At 46.4% G+C, this 27,259-nt stretch overlaps 1 protein-coding gene across 3 annotated transcripts; it reads right to left on the reverse strand.

Annotated features, from left to right (window-relative positions):
• On the reverse strand, window positions 1–27,044 carry SLC25A25 (solute carrier family 25 member 25). 3 transcript variants are annotated; one of them, XM_066332618.1, is made up of 10 exons: window positions 26,710–27,044; window positions 7,048–7,174; window positions 6,872–6,959; window positions 5,989–6,100; window positions 5,120–5,278; window positions 4,215–4,367; window positions 3,999–4,106; window positions 3,587–3,754; window positions 2,972–3,122; window positions 1–2,547 (listed from the first exon to the last, which is right to left on the reverse strand). In XM_066332618.1, exons 1-10 carry the CDS (start codon window positions 26,992–26,994, stop codon window positions 2,363–2,365), a joined length of 1,536 nt encoding a protein of 511 aa, XP_066188715.1. In that variant the 5' UTR covers window positions 26,995–27,044; the 3' UTR covers window positions 1–2,362. The 3 variants fall into 3 exon arrangements, with proteins under 3 accessions (XP_066188715.1, XP_066188716.1, XP_066188717.1); XM_066332619.1 differs by lacking the exon at window positions 26,710–27,044 and adding an exon at window positions 15,487–15,726; XM_066332620.1 differs by lacking the exon at window positions 26,710–27,044 and adding an exon at window positions 9,691–10,013.
• Between the last annotated feature and the right edge of the window lie 215 nt (window positions 27,045–27,259).

Genomic DNA, 27,259 nt, shown 5'->3' on the forward strand with positions numbered 1-27,259 from the left:
TCTCTTTATCAGACCTTTATTAGCAGACTGTTCCCTACATGAAGAATCCGAGTTAGATTTGCATTATAACAATTTGTGGTTACAGCTACAAAGATGGTTGTCATTTTGCATTGATTTTTGCATTCTGATATTCATATTCTCATTAGGCCACACTGGTAGGAAGGAGCCACGGCAGAATTTATGACAGGTCTCAGGAAAAGGGGGGGTGAAAAAAAATCATATCACTAATCCATTGTTGGTTAGATTTCCATGTGGCTACTACTGACAGCACTGAAAGTCAAGGCAGAGTCTCACCTGGGAGACTCTCCAGGAACCACCAAAATCTGTCAGAAAGAAAAGCAGCTGTTGAGTGCTAGCAAATCCTTTTCCAATTTCTCACACACATCTCCACAGTGTCCTCCTGCATGTGATGAGCACTGGCTCAGCAGCAGGGCCTGCTGATTCAGCCCCAACGTACAAATGCAGCAGCTCATGTCCAAGTGCAAGTTTCCTTCCATCTCTCTGGAAATGTGTATTGTCTTTAGTCCCTGAGATTTCTCTCTTCCCCCCCTTACCTAAAAATTCCCCCAAGCATTCTTAATTAACTGTTGTGACATCCAACATCCACAGACCTTCCACTTCCCAACTTCAGCCATCCACCCAAAGCCTTTCCATTGTGCACAAAGGCAATTCCAAGCTAAGGCAAGCCTCACAGTGCACCCTTCTCCCCAAGGTTCTGCTTCCTCATCTGCTCCCTTCTCTCCTATGGCTTCTTGCTACAGAATTTCTCTGGGCTGAGGTCCTCCAGCAACAAACACAGACGTGGGAAAGGCAGTTCAAGCCCCAGAGGACAGGTACACAAGTGACTTCAGCACCCCTCCCCACGGCTCAGCTGTGTGATGTAAAATAACTAATAGAGAACTTTTTAAAGAAGAAATACAAGCACAGTAACAATATTTAAACAAACCTATAAAAATAATGTGACATAACTCTGTTCAAATAAATACAAAATAAATATGCTTTAAGCAGTAAAACAGTGGAATGCAATGCTGGTCCATTTTACCCAAAATGAAAAGTTGGGTGAGGATCTCCCAGGCCTCAGAAGCTGGCTCCTATCAACTAAAGCAGCCCATAATACTATCAGAGAAATTTTAAAGCCATCTCTTTCCCTTAGCCTTATGAAAAGCACCCTTTGAAAGACAAACAAGCATGTCTTCAGGACTGAAAGCTCACCTCTCCTAGTGACAGCCAGCCCCTCTCCCTAACACCCCTTCCCACAGCAGACATTCCTGACTTGGGGCCTCCATCTCACCAATGGAAACCTGAACATCGATCTGCCAAGAGGTCTAAAGAGATAAGATAGCAGCATAGGCACAGGGTTTGGAAAAGGTTCTCGAGCTCTCCTTGGCACCAGGCAGGATGGAATTCAGAGGTCCATGCAATGCTGCACAGGGGCTCTCGTGTCGTGCTGGGAGCACAGCTGCACAGGAGCTGTGAGTTATTCTGTCTTTGTTCACTAAAGCCATGCATCACAGTGCCGGGCAGCCCAGGGCTCTCCTGCCTTCCCCTTTCCAAGCCCCTGCAGAGAATAAGACAAGCCAATCCCGGCATGCAAAGGATACAGGCATGCAGGCTCTAGTCTGCTGCTTCTGTTAGTAAGTGCATCTTGTTAGTGGGTTTATGAGACACACTTAAACCTATAAAAATAAATAATGCTAATTCTTCATCAGGCTGGCTTAAGCAACCTTCAGCCTGGCTGGATAAACCACTGCCCACCAGCCCTCCAAACCAGTACAGATCAAAATTACATTTCATGTCAATTCTTGGAAGCAGAACATGAATGTCTCCCGCCCATAGGAATATCTGTAAACATAACAAGCCTGGTGTGGCAGCAGCTCCTACACAAGGTTTGTACAAATTTAAACAATGGGCAGGAAGTTAAACAACTGAATGGAAAAAGCAGCTCTCTGAATGGAAAAAGAAGCTCTTTCAGCAAGTCAGAAGGTGCTCATCTGTAGGCAAACAGCTCTGTACAGCCAACATGCTGAGAGCAGACCTGTAACTCAAATCTTTGCTACTCTGTCATACTGCTGGGCACTGACCTCAGCAACTCCGGCCTTACAATCTCCCAGGAGTTCTTCTCCTGGTCTCCCAAAAGGCCCAACAAAAAGGATCCCGTGATGGTTTATGTGGAGTTCTGAGTAGCAAGATGGCAAAGGACACCAGATCCTCCCCTCCCCTTTCCTTACTGACTCACGATCTGAGATTTCACAGCTTTGCTTAGTCAGCTTAGTGTCGACACATTCACAGAATGAGAGATGGCTTATATGTCTTGGGATTGCATCCCAAGATTTCAGAGTTCCCAGTCCTCAGCATCTCCTGGTCACCGCGAGTCCACGCCCAGAGTCATCTTCAAGTTTTCATACACCACGTAGCTGATGCTCACAGCAGGGATCACCTTCATAAAGTTGGGCGCCAGACCCCGGTAAAGCCCAAATGCTCCCTCTGTCTTCAGAATGTGTTTGAACAGTCCCCTCATGGTCACTTCAGGAGCACCCTCCACTGAAGCTGCAACAGGGAAAGACACAATAAATAATGCAGCCTATGTGGTGCAAACACTTTTGTTTCACAGAGCAGTTCTGATCCATGTGCTTTCAGATGTTCCCAGAGCAAAGGTGCTTCATGGGGGACAGCATTAACTTCTCAGCTACCCATTCCATGCTGCACGCAGCAAGAATTTTCTCAAACTGCTCTGCAGATGCTCTCAGCCCAGAACTGCTGATCTGAGCAAAACAGAACCTCTCTCCTGGAGGTCCTTGGCCACAGAGGTCAGAAGGGCAGCAAAGTCCACTGTCCCCTTGCAGCATCACAAACAGCCTGTGGCTCAGCTGCATGGACCAGCTGAGGCTGTTGCTGCAATGTTGACACTAGAGAACCTTTAGCCTTGGTCAAAAACAAAGGCAGGAGTTTGCACTGTTCCTAAAGTTCTCACCTTGGGCCTGCATGCGTGTCCTCACGAGAGCCAGTGGGTAACTGGCAAGCTGTCCACAGGTGCTGGAGATGGTGCCACAGGCCAGCAGAACAAAGACCCCAGGGTCAGCACTGTTGACAGCGTAGCGTTGTAACCAGGTGTTTTTTAGAGTCTGGAAGGAACAAGCCCAACATTAGCAGGGAAGAGGCAAGCAAAGGAGTATCACATTTCATGAAAGATCTAGAGTAAAGGTCCAGAAAGCTCCAGGCAAGTTCAGCCAGAAGCACAGAGCTTCTCAAATGTTTTTGAGCTGCTGTTGTAGCCTGAGGAAAAGCCTTCCTTTAGTTTTCTCTTGCCATTTTCTTGTGAAGAAAAGAAACAAGGGACCATGCATGATGCTGACTATGGTTTATGAATTAGAATCATCATATTGGATTATTTTTTAAGCCATTTTTGGGTTAAAAAAATACATTTCTGCCCCATAAGGCTGTTCAAGAAAGCTTTAATAAATTACTTAAACGCCTGTCACGACTGATAGGTGATAAGCAGCACAGCCCTACAAAAGGTTAACAATAAAATAAAACACAATATAATAATTGTTAGTCTTAACCTAACAATAGGTTAAAGGCTTCATACCTCATAGACTGCCAGGTCAATACCAGCATATGGAATGATTCCCAGCATGTTGGGGATGTAGCCTTTGTAGAAGGCAGCCATTCCTTCCTTTGCAAGGATGTTTTTGGCACAATCCAACATGCCTGAATATTGTCCTGTCTTCCTTAGAGCCATCCGTGTTTTCAGAACCTAGAAGACAAGAATAAATAGCATGAAGGCCTACAGGAGAGTCAGCAGGAGAACAACATACAAAGTCATTCTTAGGAGCACAACTGTCAGGACCACAGCAAGTGTCCCGGAAGCACCACTGCTTGGTACCACCTCTGAGAACTCACGAATTAAATATCACAGTGCTGATGTTCTACCCACATCTTCCCACCCCTGCCCCTACCCATGAGCCCTCCTGGGCTGCACTCCCAGCCCCCTGCCTCACCTCCATGGGGTAGATGCTGCTCTGTGCAATGGCCCCAGCCAGAGAACCAGCCAAGAGCCGCTCGTGGATCCTCAGCATCTCCTGGTCAGTACCAATGAACCTTTTGATCTGCAGAAGCCAAAACAGACAGACATTGAGGCTCCATCGCCTATCTCAGCCATCATTTTTTTTTCAGCTTGTCCTTCTGCAGTCACAGCTGTCTGTCTGTGCCCTCACCTGCTCATAGGCCATGAACTTGATGGCTGACTCGGGTGCAATCTTGAGCACGTTGATGCCGTTCCCCCTCCACAGTGACCTTGGGCCACCCTCCCGGATCATCTGAGTGAAGCCGCCGATGATGCACATGTTGTTGCTGCGGGAGGCATGAACCTGGGGGAGAGGGACAAGCCTGGATTAGTTCCAGTCCCCATTACGACACTGCAACGTTTTTCTGTAATCCAGGGACAAAAGGCCGCTTTTTTATTTACCCAGAGATTTGCCAAGGCTTTAATCCCTTCCAGATAACTTCTACAATAGGGAATCAAGCTTCTTTTCTTTTTTTGCCAAGTCTAGCGTTAACTAATCAATCTAATCAATATCTCCCTCTGGAATGGGAGGAAAGGTTAAATAGACAACTGTCTTGTTTTTTTTTCCCCACACCTAGCACAGGATCAACTACCCATCAACTTCTCATGAACTGCTGGTTCAAGAGCAGGTGCAGTGACAAAGCAGGCTAAAATCAAAAATTTCCAACTCCTTTCTACTGCTTTTAATACTGAATACAAGCTCTGCAAACTGACCACCACATTCACTTCAACTCTCATGGCCTCAGGGTCTCTCAAACGAGCATAGGATTTTAACCTGTTTCACCAAAACCCAAGTTTTCCACAAAACTGACATGTCTACCTCCAAAAACAATTCTCTGTACTTTTTCTAGTCACTGAATAATAACTTTTTTATATTACTTTGATTACTCAAATAATTCAAAATATTTTTTTTTAAAATAGCAGTAAAAGAACAGTGAGATTAACATTGGGCAGAGTGCTGTACTGTGTTGAAGAACATGATCACCTCCCAGGTAAGGATAAATATTGAAGGAATCTGCTCATATATTTAAACAAACTGGAACTACTCCATCTTACCTGCATGAGCACTTTCAAACGATCCAAGGGAGCTGTGCAGGTTCTGGACACGGCACCTGCACCTCCACCTGCAACCAGATGTCTCCACCACATCCCTGTCTGCCTCTCTTCCACTGTGAACTCATCAGGGACAGTCAAATTCTCTCCTACATCGAAGATCTGCAAAAGTAGGTGTTAAGAAATGCTTCACCATCTTGCCAAAGTCTTACTGCTCTTTATTAGTGCCAAGTGCTGAAGTACAGGATCTGCTTATTCCAAGCCAGCAGCTTATCTACAGCCACTAACTGCTGTGCCTGGCCACAGGAGCTGCCACTGCTAGAACATGTCACAGGGGAAACTGTCAAGATTTCTCTCCAAGAACCTGGCAACTGCTGAACATTTGTCTACATCAAAATACTCTGGGTCATATTTAGGAACAAACTGACCAACTGCAGGCAAGCTGCATGGCAAAAAAAGCTGGACCTCTCCAGAACCTTCCAAGCTGGCAGCCAGTTAAATCTCATTACATACTATTCATGTACAGATAGCTCCAGGAAGGATGGCTGCCTATGGAATCAGATTCTAGTTTTAACAGGTCCTGAACCAGCTGGGGCTGGCCACTGGCAGGAGCTCCTAGAGGTGCACACCAAGAGAACACCTTAATCTCTCTGCTGTGCTGCAGTTGTTATCACCTGTGCCAGCAGATGTGACAGTGATATGTGGCAAGATTACAGCAGAGGACAGGAAGCAACTGAGCTTCCAGGGCTACGGGGAAACTATGAACTGTGAAGAAAAAGATAAGGACTGCTGATAGTAGCTCCAGGAGGCCAGGACTTGGACCAAGAAGCTGGGCAAAGACTGAGACTTGCTGTACAGGAGCTATTTCTTACCGTGGAGTGCTTCCAGTACAGGATGATTTCAGGAATGTTCTCCACCGGGTGCAGCAGGTGATAGTCTCTCCACTCATTCCAATCAATTGTCATTGTCCCATTTTTATCCATGCTAAAAAGATTGATCATCAGGTGAGTACAGAGTCCCACTGGGTGACAAATTGCTCATCCCTTTCCCTTTGATTAGCCAGGCCTACACCAAAAAGAGCTTTGCAAAGCAACTACTAAAAGACTTCTAAAGAGACACAAGACAAAGCTAGGGAATCTTCTGTTCACCAAACAGTGCCAAGATAGAAGTGGGCTCTCCTTTCTCCCCTCTCTCTCTCCCTTCTAACCAGCCCACAACAGTATTTGCAACCCCTCCTACCAAATTCAGGGACATAACTGACACTAAATGGAAAATAATACTTACTAGGTGACAGGACCCCAGAAGTGTCCCGTCCTTATTCTGACACACAGGCAAACAGACAGAGGGAAGGTAGCAGAGGGGAAAAAAAGAGGAAGAAAACAGCACAAATAAGTGGTTGTTAACACATTAGTGCCACATGCATAAAGCACTCAGCATTTCCAAAGAGCAACTGCACAGTCCCTCTCCAAAGCAGCAAGCTCAGGGTAGCAGGACAATCAGACAGGGATGCAAATCAGCTTAAGTGCAAGCACTTCCCCCCAGTAGAGAGACTCTGACAGTAAGTCTCAATAAAGCACTGATTTTATAATTGTATGTCAATTCACAAAGAAAAATCAAACTAGACAGTAGTGGGAAAAAAGGGAGGAGACAAAGTCTCTGGAAAGTCCATACAGAGGAAAAAGAGATGGGTTCCATGTCCCTATATTTCTTTCAAGCTCCCTCAACATAAGACAGAAAAACCAGTGGAATCTTCACCTCTTCAGTATTTTCTCAGCCTGCTGTTCAGAGATCTTGACCCCCAGGTCCCGGAGAGACTGGACAATCTCCTGGGCATCGATGCGGCCTGCAAAGATAAGCCAGTGAGCTCAAGGACACATACTACAGGCTAACACATGCACCAGTCCACCTGTGAGCATGAAAAAGGTGTTTACCATCATTCTTTTTATCCAAACTCTTAAAAACCAGTCTCAGCTTCTTTTCATGGTCTTGGAGATAGTGAACAAATTCCTCAAAATCCAGCTGTCCATCCAGGTCTTTGTCTCCAGCCTTCACAATTTTCTGTTCAGGAAACAACCGAGAACTGTCAGTTCCTTTGTTCATTCAGGTAGATCTATCCTCTCTTCTACCACATTTAAAAAAACATTTCCTACACAACTTTGACTTTTTCTCCAAAAAGTAGGTGACAGAACTGTAATTCTTCTAAGAGAGTTGAGCAACACAGTAACATAAAAATGTCACCTGATTCCAACTGTTTCCCAAAGTCCATTACACAGATGGAATGCCTCATGTTTTTATCAGAGATATTCTTCTAGTGCCATGTGTCTAACCTCAGGACTGTATCTTGATTAGCACCTTGCAAAGTCCTTGTGAAGTTTCTTGAATTGAGTATGAGTCAACAGTTTTGCATTAAAAGTGAATCACAAAACTAGAGGTAATTAAAAAAACTGGACAGGAGAAGGAATTTTGTGCCTACTACAATCCTTAGAGAAGTAAGCTCCCTCTGGCAGTAACTAAACCCAGCCAGCAAACTCCTGTCCAGCTCTAGTGAGCACAGCCAAAGATAAAAACCTTTGAGAACCAGATTAGGCACCTTGAAGCTATGTGCTTTAATTACACAAGTTTCCATGAGATGTGGAGCAAGAATAGGTTCTTAGTAGGACAAAGCTAAAATCAAGATCAAACTGTGCCAGGCATCTAGGACAAGGTAAATGACTAATTAACTCACTACAACTCACTGAGGAAATGGCCCTTGGACTGTCCTCTCTAAGGATATGTTGACAGGTGAGGTGATCTCCAGACTGCAAGAATGTGGCTCAGGGAGTTCCTATCCTCCTTCTGGTTCAGTCACTTGCTTTTGACAGCCTTTAAGTCTTTTCCAACGTGAATCAGTGAGCAACACTCAATGAGTGTGATTCAGCCTAGTGCATCACCCAAAGTTTTGTTTTAATTCTTGTAACGTTTATGTTAACAGCAGATGGGTTGCTAAAGAAGCTTTGAGCTGAGAAGAAACACTGGGTTAACTCTCTGTTCACCAGTATCTTGTTCAATATTCAGACTTCAAAGTATAAGGCAAGCCTAAACTCACTGTGATATGGCCTCAGTCTATGACCATCAGTCTCCCAAGCTCTAAGTCCTTGTTTCAATGTCATTTTAAATTACTTCAGTACTAAATAATTTGCTCTCTCTCTTGGCACCCACCAAGTGCCATCTCCTTAGCCCTAATGCTATGAGGATTATTCCTAATCACTTTATGAACCTTAAATAAGAAAGTGCTGTCCCAGCTGCCCTGACCTCCAAGGTATGCCCACTATTCCTAACCTGCCATTTATCATATGACCGTTGTTAAGTTCAGATATGACCTCGCATCCAACTTGTAAGCTAAATATAGACCAACACCCCTCTCCTGTCAGCACACTGGGCTTGAACAGCTGAATCAGGGCTTCCCTCTCACTTGGCAACCCCCAACCAGTTGACAGGCATTAATAATTTGGATGCACTGTAAGAGAGATGTGACTGTGCAACTGCTCCCTCTCTCTCAGCACACCCTGGCAACTGCAGAAATGTACCCTGAGTGATCAGAGACTGCAGGCAATAAAAGCTTTGCCCTGTTCACCTTCCTCCTCCACAATCACAGCAAAGAAACACTGCATGCCCGACAGTAACCCACAGGACACGTGTGAGGGGTGAGAAAGCCAAGCTCCCAGCATCTTCTCTGGAGATGTGAACGAATATCTGCCTGCGCCTCTTCACTTTCAACAGCAATCATGAAATCTGGCCATTAACATCTATTTTGGCTGCAGAAGTTCCTGTGGTCACCTGCAGTCACAGCTCCTGCAGCACACTGTGGGAACCCATACACCTTCCAGCCTGCTGTCCATGTCCCTGCAGAGGTGTAAAAAGCCTCCCCTGCTTGGCTGATCAATAATCACCTCTCTGGGAATCTTGATAGCATGACCATAAAAAAAAAAAGTAGCAGCAAGCCGAAAGCAAGAGCTGTGACACATCAGGATGGAAAACTCCAAGTGTTTAGTGCAGTCCCTTCCCTAGCAAAGCAAAAGGTTCTTGCATAACGTTCCCCAGCTCAGCCCACCCACCCCTGGCTGAGTCACTCATACAGAGCTGCTCTCCTGCTCACAGCACAGACATGCTCACCTTCACCAGCTTCAGCTGACTCTACGTTACAGCCCTGCTGTCAGAAGGAGGCATGTGGAAGGATGCAAGAAGGAGGAAGAGGATGTGAAATGCTGTATCTGAACAGACCCACAGAAGTAGACAAATCCATGGTTTGGAAAACACATTTTTTCCTATTTAACTCACATCAACAGGCTTAAACAGTCTTATAGGCACTGATACCTCACCCAATTCAAAACAAAAGAATCAAAAACAAAAGAGTTCACTCCATGCCAGTTCAGCAATCCCTGTCAAGGGGCACGGAAAGCATTTCCATGCTTCACTCAGTTATTACTACAGGGCCATCATGAACCTCTCCCCCTCTCAAGAGAGCCACTGCAGGTATCAGACACCATCCCTCCATTGCTCACTCCCTCCCTTCCATTCCTCTCTCAGGGTCATACCTGCTTCCACTGGCGGTAGGTGGAGAATTCCTGGGAAGGAATGAGGAGGCTGAGTCGGAAGATGGATTTGAGTTCGGCCGGCAGCCCCTTCGACTCGAAGTACTCAAACTCCGCCTGCCTCTCCCCAAACACCGGCACGTACAGACAGAGGCAGAGCATCTTTCTGAGCCCGAGACTCAGCTGCCCTGCTCAGTCCGACCAGCAAGGAAGGGAAGTAAAGCTGAGTGATTCCCCTGAACTAATTTCAGAACCTAGTGGAAAGGAAATACCAGCAAGTCTCATGACACATGCCTGGGAGTGAGCCTGCCTCCAGCGGGATTGGCTGCACAAGCCCTGCCCTTCTACTTAAAAGGGAAGCCGGGGCTGTTCAGTCCCACCCAGCTGACACGAAGGAGACACGTGTGCTGCCTCCCATTGCTCAACACCTAGTTCCCATTAAACCCTGCTCCTTACATCACACTCGCTGCCACTTAACTCTTACTGGGTGTCTCTCTCAACCCAAGAGGCTTTGGCCAAGGGTCAGGGCACTCACTTGCTGTGCCTTACATCCGATCATTCTTTTCTGAGCCTGCTCTCACCTTTGTGGGGATTTACACAAATCGCACAGTGGGGACCAGTCTTGATCACAACTTCTCCCATCATACAACACAGCAGGACTATCACTGTCTTCCCAAAAATGAGTTTTTTAAAGTGCAGTAAGCATAGGATGCCAGCCACTAACTGCTTTAATACACGTTTAGAATAGCCAGCTTAAGCAATACTTTTCCACTTTTACAAGGTTATTTTGTTATGCCAAAGTTGACTGGCTTTGGTGGCAAGTTCTCCCGAAACCACATGTGCCAGCTAAGAGCAGACAACCCCTGCACACAAAGATCTCTCCCCTCTGTAGCACTGCAGAGTTACCAACACAGCAGCAATAAAGCCTGTGGAGGTTTGTCATTGAGCCAAACACAGAGAAAATCGCCCAAATCAAGGGCAGGCTTTAAAACAGCCCCAGCTGCTTCTAAGTCTCCTAGCTAAGATCTCCACAGCAGTTACACCAGCTTAGTATTTGTCATCCTCTTCTGACTCCAATTAAACATTGCAGTCAGATATGTGCTTTGGGAAGTGTCCCAGGCAGAACAACATTTTCCAGTTTCTATCCTTGACAGTTTAACTGCTTTGTAAGCAAGTTCCTGAGCTCTTATTAGGAGCAAGCCAGGCTGGAGGGAGTGTGGCACAAGCATCATTTAATGCAGGTATAATTACAACTTTCTGAGCATTTGGTGGAGTTTGAAGTACAGGGTAACACCTATCTCTCTAGAGAGAGTACCAATGTGCAGCAGGCAACAGTAGTGTTCAGGACAGAATCACTGACTGCTAACATGAATTTTAAATAAAGTTATAGTATTGGTGTTAATCAGAGAGAAGCTATCACACAAGGAAGATGCAAAAAGCCATAGCCAATAACCCAAATGCTGTAAATGTCTGCACTAGAAGTAACAAAGTGTGTTTGCTGAACTGGTTCAAGCCAGCTGGGATAACAGCCTTCCCCGCTGCTGCGGACACAGCAACATTTTCTAGTGTTTGTTGTGTTTGAACAGCCTGCCTGGCAAAGCAAAGTCCAACCAGCACTCCCCTCCTCGGGCCCTCATGCACAGGGTGTCTGTACATCTTTACCATGGTGTTTCGCTCTCTAAAGCAAAGCCAAGGTCTGTAATGATCTGCTCATGGAGCTTCATATCAATCACACAAACTGGAAAGGAATATTTCATCTGTGGCTTAATTTCAAGGACTTTTTTGGGGTTTTTTTAAGCTTAATGGATTATGACTCACAGCAACTCAGTACCCTTGGTTGTCGTGACCTACAGTGGAGGTCCTGGGGCACCTCAGCTACCATGGCACCATGGCCAGGTTACCTAACCAGGCTTAACCTACTCCCTGCTGACGTCTCTCTGCATGAAAACAGGATCTTCTCAGGGACTCCAGATCCTCTTAAAGATCAGCTGCAGCAGCTCACTGCATGCATGCCCACAGCACACCCCAGCATTGCCACCAAATCCAATCTCACTGCAAGCAGCACCCTAATGATCCCTACACCCTACAGTCCAACAACAAACGTCCCCACCGAGGGGAGCAGAGCAGATACCTCCTGCAACAGGTAGTAAGTGAACAAATCTAACTCAGATTTGCTTCACAAAGCCTTAAGACCCTCCACAGTCCTTCCCACGAGTTGCCAAGCATCACTATTATAGCGGCTTGGCAGCTCAGTTGCTATGCCAACATGATGCAGATTTTCCTAAGAAACTCTGTTTAGAGTTGGCAGCTAGAGACAAAAGGCAAAATCGGCACATTTTAGGGAAAAAAAAGCCCTACTACCTACGTCACAGGAAAGGAGAAAGCTAATGAGGTTAAAGCTGATTTTAAGCAGGGTATTAATTACAGGACAGTGAGCTAAGAAGGAGAGACAGATTACAAATGAAGTTTATACCAGTAATTCAGGTTATAATGACAAAGGGAAATTAAACAAGTATTAAGAAGTTCTTGTATTTCAGCTAAAAAAAATCCTGGTAAAGCTGGAAATACTCAAGAGCCAGGCACCTCTCCAGAGCTGCAGGGATCAGTGCTGCTGGGACACTGGTGTGGGGTCACTGCCCACATCTCAGCACACACGGAGCCAATCCCACTGCCCCAGCCCCTGCAGGCAACACAAACAGCCCAGAGCTTAAGGCACCAGCTACAGACAGTACATCCCTCATTAGCACTGTCTATTCCTGATCAAACCAAGGACAGGGCACGGAGCTCAAATGAAGTCACGCCTCCCTGATATTTCCATCCACCAATTCTGTCACTCAAACTACACATTTTGGGCCATGTGGAGCCAGCCTGCCTAGTATCCTCTGATGTTTCCTTGATGGCAAGAAAAGTGAGCCATGAAGGCAAACCCAGCTCTTTCTCCCTTTAGCAAACTCATTTTCATTTTATTTATAGGATTTGGTTCTTTTACATGCTGCATGAGTTACCAGTTTCCATAACGTGCCATCCCTGCTAACCTTTCCAAATAATTTGTACTCTTTTAGGCATCTGCTTCATCACTGGTTTACTACATCACCTCCAGAACATATCTCCCAAGGGACAGAAAGATGCAGCCATACAAGGAGCAGGAAAGTATGCTGTTTAATTTTGAATTTACTTCGCTAAAAAAAAAGGCTCTAAAAATATCAAGTACCAGCGAGCGTCACAGTCACATAACATCCTCCTTCACAGGCAAAACAGCTTTCTGGGCTCCAATTGCTAGAAGGTTTCACTGGGTTCTGCTGACTTGGTCTTTTTCAATTTCTGGAAACTAGCTTATAATTAATTGAACAATACAGAAAGTCCTCACAAAGAACAGAGAGTGTACAGTGTATGAAGGAGGGGAGTTAATGATTTAAGAGACCCCAGCAGAGTAAAGAGCTGCAACCAGCCAAGGCTTTGCCAGGGGAAGGATAAGAGACTGAGCACAACAGAGAGCACTATGTGGTATTTGACATAAAGGTAACCAGGAGAGGTGACCTGTTCCACCAACAACACATGGATCCAAAGTTACAAGTCCAGATGGTGACATCAGGGGCAGATGATGCGTGTTTCCTGTGTACACAGATTCAGAGCCAACACAACACGTTTGCAATCAATATTTTCTCCCCATCTTTGCAAAAACAGCCTTATGTTGAAACAGCTTTAAACAGGCAAACATCTGAGGAGGAACATAGCAATAACAAGTGAAGACTGAAGAACCAAGGCCAGGAAGCCCCTCCAGTCAAGTTTATCAATACACATCAATTCCTTACAGAAACCCCAGCACCAGGTGTGGTATTTTGTGTGGTTTTAGCAGAGAGGTAGTAACAGGTGTTTTTACAAAATGAAGTGGCCTATTAATCAGGAGACAGCTCCCAAGGTCACAGCCAGCCAGTGGCAGAGAACAAAAGCCCCCACATCTTCTATTAACACCAAATAACACTGTTTGTTCACAATGGTTTATTATCTATCCCTAAGGCTGTACGAGACTCTTTCCAACACTTCTTCAGACAGGTAACTGGAACACTGATACCTGATCAAGCACAAACAAGTCATTGCATCTTAACAAGTTACTGTCCATCAACTGAGCCATGGGCTGGATGAAGCATAAGCCAACCCGAATTGCAAGGTGAAACATATCTGCATAATCCTCAACAGAAGAGCTTTACACTGTGTTTTACTTTACAATCAGGGCAAGCTAAAATTACACAGTCACAACCTCCTAGCAGATGGGCAGTTACTTCCTAAGATGCAATAACTCCATTTTACCTCATCCTTATCCTCTAGGTATTTCTCCATTAGCCAATCCTATGGTTTGTATGCAGCAGAACTTGCCAGGGTCACACAGGAAAGAGGAGATACCAATCTCCTGATACCAATCAGCTTTCAGAGAAAGCTTTATTTCCAGGTGTGAACAGATGGACTCTCCCTGACTGAGAGACCATTGTTCTCTGAAGACACCAGAGATTTTCAGCCCTGTAATTCCAAGGCTTTCATCACCACTTCCTTCAGTTCTGAGCCTCTGTCCTTCTTCAACCTCTGTGCACCAAAGTCCTCCTCAAAATGCGCATGCTCCTTTTTTGGAAGGGGATGCACAGTGCTAACTGCTAAGGATAGAGATGAAGGCAAAAGTCCCTGCAGATTTTTCAGTCTGATTCAAGCAGGGAGTGGCTTCTGCTCCTCAGAATGTGAAATGCTGCCCTGCTTGTTTCCATTCAAAATAGCAGCAGAACAGATATTAATCCACTCTACAGTTTAAACCTGTTCATCCCTCATTTTAAAGAGAAAGCTCACAGCAACAACCATGCCAAATTCCCTGTCAAATAAACTGGATCCTGAAAGTCACACACCCCTATCCTTGCTGCAGCCCTTCAGTATCAGCCCCACCTCCCACCCTTTACAGTCCTTATGCCCAACTCCTTCCCCCCTAATCCCAGGTCACACCCTTGGTTTTAAACCACATGTAGTCAGAGCTGACTGCACCATCCTCAGGGGAGACAGACAGCACTCCCTCCATTAAATCAGCCAGAACTGCAGTCGGCCAGCACTGTGCTGGAAGCTCCAGCACTAAACTAAGCAGCTTTTGTTCACTTCCCCCCAGACAAAGCCTCACCATTTATTCTCTGCCAACTGTGCGCCCCCACCACCTCCCCACCCTCCCACCCCCTGAGAACTTCCCATCTTCAGATTTTAGTCTCTCCCTTATGCCACCCGCTCCCCAGGGACAGACTTCGCTCTCTTCCGGGCTCTGCCATTCAAATAATACAGCCCGTTACTCATTTGCCTCAAAACATGCAAGTTTTACCAAAGGCTTGCCAAATTACCAGAGACTGACTCCAGAACATTTTAGGATGCATTTGATTCTTTGCCGGTCTCTGGTGCGAGACTGGGACTCGCCACTAACGTGCATTATCCTTCCCTGTCCTCTCAGTCATGCTTTTTACAAGTTGCCCAGGAACCCTGGAGGCCCCCATATTCCCCCATGCCCCTAAACAGCATTTTTCTCCCACACTTTGAACATCATGTTTGGAAGGTTAATCACCTCCTCTCTTCAGTCACTCCCCTGCCCATCACCCCCTTCCTTTCTAGCAGGCACACACGTTAGACCCTGCTCCCTTCTCCTGTTCCTCTCCCCCCTCCCCAAATTCACACACACACACTACTCACACACTCCACCTGCAATACCCCTTCTCCCAGCAGACCACACACTCCACTGTCATGTGCACCAACCCCTCCTCAGGCCCCTGGATATCCCATTACCTTTGGAAAATGCTCTGCGGGTCCAACCACCAGTAGGATAGTTGGTCTCCTTTCAGTGGGATCAGTCCCTCTGTCCTGTGTCTTCCCCAACACCTTTGGCCCTTTCTCCCCGGGGCCTGGAAGTGGGGTGGTGTTTCTGGCCTCATCCTCTTTTTCATCTGCAGGACCTTGGCATATGGCCCTGGGAAGGAAGCTAGACAGAAAATGCCACAGGGTCTGCAGCATTGCTGCTCCAGCGAGCATCCCAGGCAGGGAAACCCTGAGCGCTCAGGAGCTGCCCGCTGCCAAGGATGATGTGACTGCACTACCAAGCACCCTCAAGACGGGAATCGGCACGGCAGCCAGCGGGAGGTTCAACCCAGCGACTCCACCGGCTCCGATTCTTTACAGACCGCTCCTGCGGATGCTTCCTGCCTTTTGAAATTGCTGCTACTGCAGTCGTGCCTGGCCTGACAAGCAGCTCATTGTACCAGAGCCTCAGAAATCTGATGGCAACAGACAAAGCACAAGACCCCTGGCACGGAGAAGCCGAGACGCTGCGCTTTGGAGGCTCGGACAGAGAAGCCGAAACGCCGCGTTTAAGGAGGAAAGCTAAAAGATGAACCTCTCCGAGAGGAGCTTCTCAGAGCTGCCAACTGAGCTGCGCGTCCCGGCGCATCCCAGCGGCAGCCCAGGCGAGCAGCGAGGCTGAGCAGCGATGCTGAGCACCCAGGCTGCGTCCCCACTGCAGCAGTGCCCAGCCAATCCTCGCTCCCAACACTGCGCTGCTCCGGAGCACGGCAGCGCGCGCAGCCGGCCGGGAGCGCGCCCGGGGCGCGGGAGGCCGCCCGCAGAGGAACGCGCTCGCCGGGCCCCGGGCAGTGGCCTGGGCATGGGAAGCGCTGCCCCAAAGCAATGGGCAGCGGCCGAGGGATGCGCGCAGCCCGCCAGCTCCGGCCGCAGCTCTTTGTTAGGGCAGCAGATGGTTCTGCAGAGAGAAGCCGGCTTTGCCCAGCCGTGGCCGCATTAACCTCTAAGTGCACTCTCTCTCCCCAGTCTATTATAGTCTCATCCGTGCCTACAATAGCTCTTTGGTGCTGCATTGAGCTGCTGCCGCCTTCGGCTCCCAGCACTGCGTTTACGGCCATTCATCACTGTGAGGGCTGTGCTAAAACCATCGCTGGTTGGTCGGCTGGCCGAGCTCTGCCGGAGGAGCCTTGAACCACCTAGTCAAAGGTAGGATATTAATATATATAAAGCACAGCGACACATGATGTTGCTTGGATTTCTACAAGAAATGCCATGCTTTCCTCTGCTGCCACAGCAGCAGTTGTTCATTGATTGGTGAGGCAGTGTCAGCCTCCCACCAGAACCCACCCTGGAGGAACCCAGCAGCATTTTCCATTTTACAATTCATCGGCTTACTTCATGTTCCCAGATTCTTTGTGTTCACAGAGGGCACTGCAAGCCTCACTTCCACAGTACTGTAACTCTTCCATAAGTTTGGGGGGTTTAACAGGCAGAAAAAATGAGTACAAAGCCACAGCTTCCATCACCTGGGGCTCCCTACCCAACACAGCACAGCAAGAGCCACAGCAAGCAAAGGACCTCAGCTTTTAACTCTTGAGAGTGACACACTGCAGGACACTGCTCTTACACAGATATTAGATGTGAAAATATGCAAAATCTAAAAGGTCTGCAAGCCTTATGCAGCCAAGTTGCACATAAATTTTGAGATGAACATCACTTTTGGGAACTTGCTATCATTGAATTCCCATAAGGAACCTAGGTAATGGAAAAAGTGAGAGACAATTACATAGAGGACACCACATTAAAAAATTCTTCTGCAAATACACCAGAATTACTTAAGAAGAAAAAAATGCTTTTTAATCACAAGGTCTGTGTACAGAATGCAACAAAGTTTTTTATCTTAACATTTGACACATACCAAAAAGTAACCACACATAAAAAATTTACAAAATTATGGAGCAGTAGCCCTGGGGTGAGGGTGTGGGAAATCCCCCTGAGGCACTGGCACAATCTGGTTCTAGTTGGGATGCAGTCAACAGCTCAGGCACAGGCAGAAAAGACTGAGGAATTCTTGTCATGCCTCCATTACCCTGAGCTGCTGCCAGCCATCACAGCTACAAGCACAAAAGTTAAACTACTTTCTAACAAAGTGAATCACATCCTTTAAGATGACATGTGGAAGATTTTAATGCTCTCAAGCCAGAGGAACAAAGCTCATTTTCTGAACTGGGCACAGTTCTTCAAAATCAGCTTCTGTTAGCCTAAGGCTGTGGTTTCACAAGCAGCTGTGAACTAATCTGAAGCTTTACTGCCACTACAAGTCATCTCACACATCCACTTAAGCGCTGCACTTCCCTTGCTCCCATGCTCCTCTGACAACCTCATTAACCCAGCCAAAAACCTGCAGAGCTTTCTGCTGGGGTAACCACGAGGCTACTCATGGATGGGGTCCAAAAAAGTGTGGAAAGGGCATCTAAGCTGCCTGCAGCAACAGGCAGGCTGCCCTGCCACTCACACAGCTACAAGTCATGATAAGGAAGGCAAGGCACCCGAAGTAGAATTTGAGATTTGTCCTCTGTGGTCACTTAATACTCACAAGGCTCCATTTATCAGCTGATGTTACCTGACACTGTTACAATTGTTGCCCTGCGTTAGTATTAACATTAGTGGTATGTGCACATCAGGGACTCCCATCTTCCTTTGTTCATGCAGAGATTTCATAAGAAAATAATAATTTGTGCAAGAAATTACATGCCTGGGGTGTAATTAAAGCAGAAATCCAGCAATGCTTCTTTGGCCTCTGTCCTCACTAAAAACCTCAGAGGAATTCTGCCACCACACTAATTCACACAACTCCTTGAGAACAGACAGAATTTTCAAATCATATTTAGGGAAAAAAAAAAAAAGGCATTTATTTTACCAAGTGGGGAATTTTATTAGGTCAGAATAATAAACCTAGTAACAGCAAGATGATTATAGCTAGAAGCATGAGAATTGCACTCCTAAAGGGAATTTGTAGGGAAGTATTACTCTGCCAACACCACCATGAAGCCAATTATTCACACATTAAAAAAAAAAAGATGTAATAAATGCTGTGAGTCCAGCATGAAAGGTGACACAAAGGAACACAAGGAGCAAGAATTCACTTTTTCTAGGAATCATGAACGAACACCTAGGCCACAAGTGAAACAGCCTTCCCAACCTTAGCTGCATTAGGAGGCAGCTATTCCTCCAATTCCAGCTGTTTACATGATCCAGACCTGAGATTTAAGGCAGAAAAAGCAGGAGAGCTGATCTGAATGCTGGCTCTCAGCCAGCACACCAGTCACTGGGGACAGAAGGCGCCTGTGGCAGCTGGCCTCAGAGCCCTGTACACCAAAATGGATAGTCATTAGATAGCCTGAGCAGAAGCTGACAATAAAGAGCTGTAATCTATCCAGATAGAGACAAAAGAATGAGAAAAAAGCAAGAGACTGGCGTGTTTTGCTCAATTAAAGTATTTTCCTCAATACTGCAAGCTGGCAGAGGGAGGTTCTGTGTAAGGCATAAAACCAAGGTATCTTGTACTTTTTTCAGCCACATCATCATACGTGCTGAGTCTAAAACTCCAGTTTTCAGACAGATGCTTGCATTTTCCAAGCTGGTATGCCTGGCAGAAATCCACTTTTGCTTTAATATGGTTTCTAGAAGACTTCTGAGTAAATGCACAGCATTTTCCTGTGAACATGTGAACCTCATCACTGACAACTTGCTAACATGTAAAAAATGTGAGAGGGAGGGCAAAAAGAAAGGGGGGCAAGAGGGAAGGGAGCTGTGCTGGGGGCAATGACCCTTCTCCTCCAGCACAGGAACTGCTGGCAGTCTCTGGTTCCTTAGGTGACCCTGCAGGAATGAGCAGTGACTCATCTCCTTTGGGAGCCTCCTGGAAGCACCCAGAGGAGCCCTGCTGCCTTTCTGCGTGTGCCACCCAGAAATAGCACCCAGCCCCCAAGTGGGATGGGCCACCATGACTCTACCAATTACATATCTTATCTTTTCAAATTTAATTTGTGAAAGAGGAAAACATTAAGTATGTCACTACTTCACGCTTTTTTAGAAATGTGACGTTAACCCTGCACGGTGCTTCTCCCACCATGGCATAAAATCTTGGCTGCTGCTGCTTAAATAATTAAACTGTCTGGTGACATTCAAGTACATTCATATATTAAGGTGACACAGCATAGCTCAGGGAACACTACAAAGCAGCTCAGGTCTCCTCGTTACAGAAACCCTGGCAAAAGGAATTAGCAACCCAAGCTGATATATTCAGGCATCCACAGCCAATGCCAAATACAAAAATACAGAGAGAGCTGGCCAGGGAGGGGGAGCACAAAGCCATTGCCCAGGACAGAGAGTTCCATCAAGGTCATATTATACGAAGAGCAGGGATTAACTAAGAGACAGGGCATCCTTAATACTCAGAAATTAGAAAATCAAGTTTTTGCTGCACCACAGTTAAGCAGGAAAACAGGTAGTGAGAAAGGATGGCCCTGCAGCAGCCCAGGCCCAGGCCTGCCCACACACAGTTCTCCTCAGGCTAAATGATGTAGGTTCACATACCAAGCAACTCATGCTCTAAAAATTTCAACAATTTTTCTTAGAGCGGAATTCTCCACTGCAAACCACTTTAGCTGGAAGAAGCTTCCCTGCAGTTGGAAAAATTCAGACATCTCTGCTGCCTTCCCAAACAGACATGAGTTATCACAGCTATGCTTCTCCACCTAAGACAAAGACTGGGCCATCATTAAACTGTGCTCATGTCCCATATTCACAGGGACAAATATAGCCATAGGACATGAACAAGAACAAAGACTCATTTCCCATTTGCTACAAGTAGGTCTGTAGGAAAAAGCTCCCTCCCCCTTCTCCTCCTCCCAACACCATATCATATTATACTATGTGCAACCAAGAGCCCAGGGCTGCAGCACAACCATTCTGTAGGGCTCTCAAACAAAAGACCAAGTCCTTATTATGGCTTTGATGTCTTTTATTAATGCTCACCAACCATTTAAGGGTTCTGATCAATATTCAGCTAGATTAAAAATAAAAAAAAAAATAAAAGAAACAATAAGTATGCTGAAGTCTGGAGGTTTTCTTACCTACTGTTATCTCAGTAATCTGACAACTCCCTGGAAGGGGGTTTTAGCCACATGGAAGTTGACCTCTTCTCCAAAGCAACTAGCAACTGGACAAGAGGAAACAGCCTCAAGCCACGCCAGTTGAGGTTCAGGTTGGACATCAGGAAGCATTTTTTCACTGAAAGGATTGTAAGGCACTGGCACAGGCTGTCCAGAGAGGTCATCACCCCAGGAGGTGTTCTCAAAACAACGCAGTGCTACGGTTAAGTTAATACAGTGGTGTTACGTCAAAGGTTGGACTCCCTTGGAGGTCTTTTCCAACATTAATAATAATCCGTGCTGATGAGGACAAGGAACTATGTCCACTACTTACAAAGATGTTGAGCCTTGGTCATTAAAAAATGCCCCACAGAACACACTGAAAGACCAAAGCACTGCTGCATATTCCACACAGGCACAATCAGCTGCTTTGGATGAGTTTTGTTGTTACATTCCACTCAGGCCGAGGAGTTCCTACAGGCATTTCCTTCTCTACAAAGTTCAGAACAGACCCCATCCTGCAGGAAGTAATATGTGAGGCCACTTCAGTGATATTTAGGATGCCTTTCTACTTACACAATGCTGATATTTAAAATGTATATAGTCTAGTCAAAGTTGCACCTACATCTCTCAAAGGTCAGCCAGCAGCCCTTGGTCATTAGCACTGTGCAAACAGGACAAAGGTCTCTGCTAAATAAACCAGAGAACCACAGGCTTCTCAAATTTTCTGCAAGGTAGGACAAAAAAACAATCCTAGAAGAACAAACATCCCTCAAGAGCTATATACCTGGTTCTATATGTACATAAAGCAACACCTGTCTCATCTGCAACTGTTTATATGCAAGCTAAACATTCAGGAGCAAGTTTCTCCTGTGCATATATGCATCTAAAACCTGACTCCCAATCTCTCCTCTGAACACTGAGTGGACACACACTGCCCATTTCAAGCATTAATCACACTAATGCAGGGCTGACCAGAGCCCAAGTCTGGGTAAAGACTTTCACCAAGACAGTCTGAGATTCCCTGGTCCCCAGCACTCCTCTCCTCCTGCTGTCCCTGCAAGACCTCTGTGTCCTGGCACAGTGACAGCCTGGGGTGGCTGGGGTGCCAGCCCGTCTCCCTGACATTCCTTGTCCCAAAGCTCTCACTGTAGGGCTGCTGGCCAAGGCTATTAATAACCAACACTGCGTCCAGAAGTTTCCTTGTGCCGAACCCAAAAATCTTTTCTGCAGCTGTCAAGAACTCATGTGATTGATTACAGAGTTCATTTGTGTCTTCAGCGTAAATCAGAGAAGGCAACAAACCCCAAATTCATACCAACTAACCACTCACAACCTGATTTGAAAGTTTTATCTACAATTAAATCTCTGACCTACAGTTCTGCTCTTGCTCAAGTGCATGAGAATAGGGCCTCCATCAAACCACACACTGCATAATTTACAAAGAGCAGGAACAGGCCTCCACTCCCTACAGACCCAGCAAATATAATCTATTTTGCTTATTATTTTAATAAACATTATTCATGAATGTGTGAATTTAATTTGCATGTTACTGAAAATGGTTTTGCCTTGTATTAAATTGGTTTGGGGTATTCACAAAAGGTAATCCTTTGGGATTAGTAAAGAGATGGGTGGATGAGAAGTTGCTGGCAGCAGAAGGAAGGCTATCATCTGGAATATCAAACTGTAAGAGTATTTGTCTGATACAACCTTGTGTTGCTCAACACTTCACCACGAATTTCAAAAGCCCAGGTAAAAGCTCTGCAAGTGCCCCAGCAGGATTCAGGACACATAAACCATGAAAATGTGATCATGCATAAATGTATATAGGTTTGGAGCTGTATTGTGTGATCTAAATGACAGCTGGAGATATATTCCAGTCCAAATTACAGAACAATATTAGTATTTTGCTCTTTTTATCATAAACTGACTTTTGTAACACAATAAAAACTCAGGTCCTCCAAATCCAGATGTCTGTGAATAGAAAACTAGTGAAATCATCACACTGGAAAATGTCCCTGCTCCTTCTGCCCCTTACAGTTGTTAAGAATTGCAGTACATTGTGCAGAGTGTAAATCAGAGTATTCAAAAGTGCTGAAGAATAAAACAGTTACCGAAACAGAGCCTGAGAGGAAGAATTAAATGACGTCATGACAGAAGATAAAGTAATGATCAGAAAGAAGATTAAATTTTTTTATGATTGCAACTGCTACAGTAGAAAGAGTTTCTCAATCCATTCAAGGAGTCACTTGCGAAAGAGCTAACTGATCTATTATCCCAGAATGGCATGGACACAGCTGGAAGAGTCCCGGGACACACTTAAAATGCAAAGTTGCTCAGAAGAAAGGCCTGACACAAACAGAACACTGCAGAATCCAGCTGCAGCAGCACAGCTTTGCTTCTTCAGTACGTGGGAAAAATAAAAAACAGACCTTGGGGGAAAGTTTAGACAGCCAGGACCTGGAGATCAAGGAGAAGATACAGGGCTAAGGAAGAAGTGATGAAAGCAGATTTCAGCAGCCTGGGAGCTGATAGAGTTTTCCATGGGGAAGCTGACACCAAGGGAGCAATCACAGTTGCATATATGAATTTAGGAGGGGAAAGTAGCACAAGACCAAGAAGGACATCACTGCTACAGCAGAGGCAAAGAGGACATTTGGGACTGAAAAGAGACAAGGGTTATGTTTTCTCTGTTTCTTAAAGTGAACTAGTCCAGCAGAAGATGCTCAGCACCACTACAGAAGAGGCAGCTGCAGACAAAGTTCACCACTTCAGTCTGTCTCTAGGCAGCTGGGATTAAATTCCACCAGTTCAGACTGTCAGAACATTCAGGAGCACAGATGAAGTTTTGGAATGGCACTCCAGCCCTGCAGTTAATCAGGATCAGTAGGAAAACAGTTACATTAGCAAACACACAAATATTACCATCACACATTCTTTCAGCAATAGGACATCTCCAGATACAAAGTAGGAAACAGTTCTGTTTTAGCATATTTCCATTAAGTGCATATTTCAAGTTCCATAGGTCTATATAAAGTCAGCAAGCAACAGTAACAGGACACTGACCATCCCAGAGGTAGATGAAATTTAGCAGTAAAAGACTATCCCTTCTCACAGTAGAACAAGAAAGGCTTTTAAAAATTCTTCACATGGTTATAATTTTACTGCCCAAATAGAGTGAAGTATGTGGATTGCTTCATGCTGACCAGTGCAAACAAGCATTTCATTACAAGGCTCACTGGTTTGGCACACTGTATTTGTCAATTGGTTTAAAGATAACAGCATGGGTTAAAAAAAAAAAAAAAAAAAAAGAAACAACAAAAAAGCATTGTTTACATAAGCAAATTCCACCTCAAAGGATATCTGAGTACAAGCCTTCTCTCCCTCACCACAGAAAGCCACCTCTAAAAGAGAAGGCAGCAATTTTCCAAGAAGGCCACAAAGGGTTTTATCTCAGCAAGAACTCTCAAGCACTGAAGGAGCCAAAATATTGCTCATTTTCTTTTCAAGTTCAGCCCAAAAGTTATTGTTACCACAAGGACTTTCAGTCTACTGACACAGGGAGATTAGCAGCTCCCATCTAAGATTGGTGATAACCTTACTTTATGAGCTCAATGCTTTCTCCATCTGCCCCCAAACATTAGAAGGCAACACCCATATCAAATGTACTGCTGCACAGAAGGAAAAATAAAGTGCACCAGAGGCACCAAGTAATTTACTAATCACTAGCCATCCATGTGATTTATGCCTAAATTGGTCTCCAAACACCATGCTCAATAAATCAGAAAGGTTTTCTATCTTGACACTTAAGCACTTTTCTTGAGCGTGACCTCACATTAGTTAAGCATTGAGGTGCCATAATTAGCCAAGGATGGAGCAGAAAAAAGACTGACTTTATTAATAGAACTGCCTTGGAAACAGGAAGTTTATTTGATTTCCATAAAAATTGCACGGCATGGAAGTTTGCTAGCCAGCTGAGGGCTGTTCCCACGTTTTTAACTGGAACTTGAGAGTTTTGAACTCTGCATCCTCACTCTCAATGGTTTTTACCCTGCTGAAGGGAATGCTCTGCCATACAAACAGTGCTTTGCTCACTCTAGAACAGTTTTAGTTGGAAAGGACCTTAAAGAACACACAGTTCCAACCTCCTGCCATGGGCAGGGACACCTTCCACTAAATCAATTTGCTCAGTGCACCTTCCAGCCTGGCCTTGAACACTTCCAGGGATGGAGCAGCCACAGCTTCTCTGGGCACCCTGCTGCCAGGGTTTCACCCTCCTCACACTATTGATGTGGAAGAGGAGTCAGAGGAAGGAAAGGCTTGAGGAACAATACTGACAGACAAAGACAGGATTCTTCAGCAGAAAGACAGGATTGTTAAGCAGCATCCAGCCAGCGCTTCCCTCCGGCAGCGAGTTCCAGTCCCTGCAGAACGGTTCCTCTGTGCCACTCCCGCAGCGCCAAGCAAAGAAACTCTCTGCTGGGAAGTAAAAACGCAGTTTGTTTTAAGGTGCTTCCTCCTGGGCCAGAGAAAGTTAGCCTGGATTGAATTATATGCAAAGAGAAGGGAAGGCAAATGGAGACAGGCATGCAGGTGTAAGCACGGATCATTGTGGGTCATGAGGGAATTTTGCCAGAGGTCAAGGGCTGGGCCCCATAGGTGGCAGCAGGTCAGTGTCACAGGGCATGCACAGGTGACTTGTAGTACAGCCAGATTTACCTACCCAAATGCACCCAGAAGAAAACCCCCATAGCACTCACGTTACTTTTAGAAACAGCACAACTAAACTACTCACAAGATCACACTGCCAAGGAATTCTTATATTTTACAGCAGCTAAGAAGGTGCCAACCAAAAAGAAATGTTAGAACTTAAGATGCTGGAGATTCAAAGTTAGAAAGGAACTAGAAACTCCAGAAAGGATTGTGCAAGTAAAGCACTCAAACTGGAGCAGCACTCCCAGAACAGGGAGAGAATACCAGCTGTCACTTAAATTAAGTATATTTTCAGTGACTCTGAAGTTATTCTTAAACTTTTCTTCCTTCCTGTACGATTCAGGCACTCTGTGGTGGCACAGTGGCTGCACCCATGTGCTTATCTCCTATCTTCACATAATACTCAGCTTTTTTTATGGCCCTGCACATAAAACACAAGCGACTAGGCAGGGAAAAACTGTGCAGCACTGAGGACAAGCACATTAATCACAGACATGTAAATTACACTAATCACAGTTAAATAGTGCAGCGTCATGTCGAACCTTGGAGCCCAGTGTACAGCATCACACAGAGCGGTGTGAGTATAAAAGGCTCCCCCCAATACTGAAAGAGAAAGCCAGAGCTGCATGTTCTATATGCTCCACGTGTGAACTGTACAGTACAACTGTACAGTACAACAGCCTCCCTACAATCTAAGATATTGCCAAACCCATAAAACAAACGAGCCTGGCATAAGCTGTCCTGGGCAAACATGAGTAGCAACACGCTGCCGGACTCATATGAGGAACACAGTGATGGAATGAAACCTGCACAGTTACCCTGACTTCAGGAATCGTTTCCAAAGGACTTTCCACTAATGTAAGCCAGCATGCAAGTTGCCCTGTCCTGAATCCTGGAGGAACACGATTTCCTTTATGGTTTTTCCTGTCCAAACACTAAGGTTTTACTCCTATTAATTACAAACAGTTAATACCGCACGTGCCTATAGGTAGCAAGCAAGCTGATTCCTCCGGGTCTAGCGTGCAAGCCGGCAGGGTGGCTTTGAGGCAAGGACCCTTGGGGAGCGGAGCGGCCGTGTCACATCACACAGCCCCGCTCTCGCTCGGGGAACAGGACACGAAAGGGACGCAGGTGCTGCCACGGTGTTACCATGCGCAAGTGTCACCGCTGCCCCGGCGAGACACAGCTGGAAGGTCTCCAGAGTCCACGTCGTGCTCCTGAGAGGAGCACGAAGAGGGCTCCAGAGCGGAGAGGGACTAAGGGAGCGGCCAAACCCTCCCTCACCCCCCGAACGCGGGACCGCTCAGTCCCGCCGAGCCACATCCCATCGCCCTCCGCCGCTCACCCGCAGGTCCAGCTCGGTGCGGTGCAGTCCGAGGCGGCCTAGCCCCACGGCCAGATCGTGGATGCAGAGCGCGCCGTCGCGATTCACGTCGAGTTTCTGGAACAGGGCGCGGAGACGCCGGTCCTGCTCGGAGGCCTCGCATAGCGACCGCCCGCTGGACCCCGTGCTGCCCCCGCCGCCACCGCCGCCGCCGCCGCTCTCCACCGCAGATCCATGCGAGGATCCGCATGGGCAGAGAACGCCGCTCACCACCGGGGAGGCGAGAGACCGCCGCGCCCCTGGCATGACTGCGCCGGCACCACCGACCACCCCTCACGCCTGGGCACCGGCAAATGGCGCCGCTTCCGCCTTCGCGCCACGAGCCGTCGCCGCCACGTGACGCCGCACGCCGGCCAATCACAGAGGGCGACACGCCGAGGGCCAAGCCCCGCGGCGCTCATGTGGGGTGGCGGATCATGACGTCACAGGAGACGCCCTCGTCTCCACCAATCGGAAGGAACCGCCGCGGTCTTTCTGAGAGTTGCACAGGGAGCGGTGCAAGCGCGCGGGC

The sequence above is a fragment of the Sylvia atricapilla genome, chromosome 19 (genome assembly GCF_009819655.1).
Source record: "Sylvia atricapilla isolate bSylAtr1 chromosome 19, bSylAtr1.pri, whole genome shotgun sequence".
NCBI lineage: Eukaryota > Metazoa > Chordata > Aves > Passeriformes > Sylviidae > Sylvia > Sylvia atricapilla.

Coding starts and splice junctions, on each gene's coding strand:
- SLC25A25 (XM_066332618.1), bottom strand. CDS start 26,994: ATGCCAGGGGCGCGGCGGTCTCTCGCCTCCCCGGTGGTGAGCGGCGTT. Junction 7,175..26,709: donor GCACCGAGCTGGACCTGCGG/GTGAGCGGCGGA, acceptor TTTCCTGAACAG/AAAATTGTGAAGGCTGGAGA. Junction 3,755..3,998: donor GCAGCATCTACCCCATGGAG/GTGAGGCAGGGG, acceptor CTTGTCTTCTAG/GTTCTGAAAACACGGATGGC.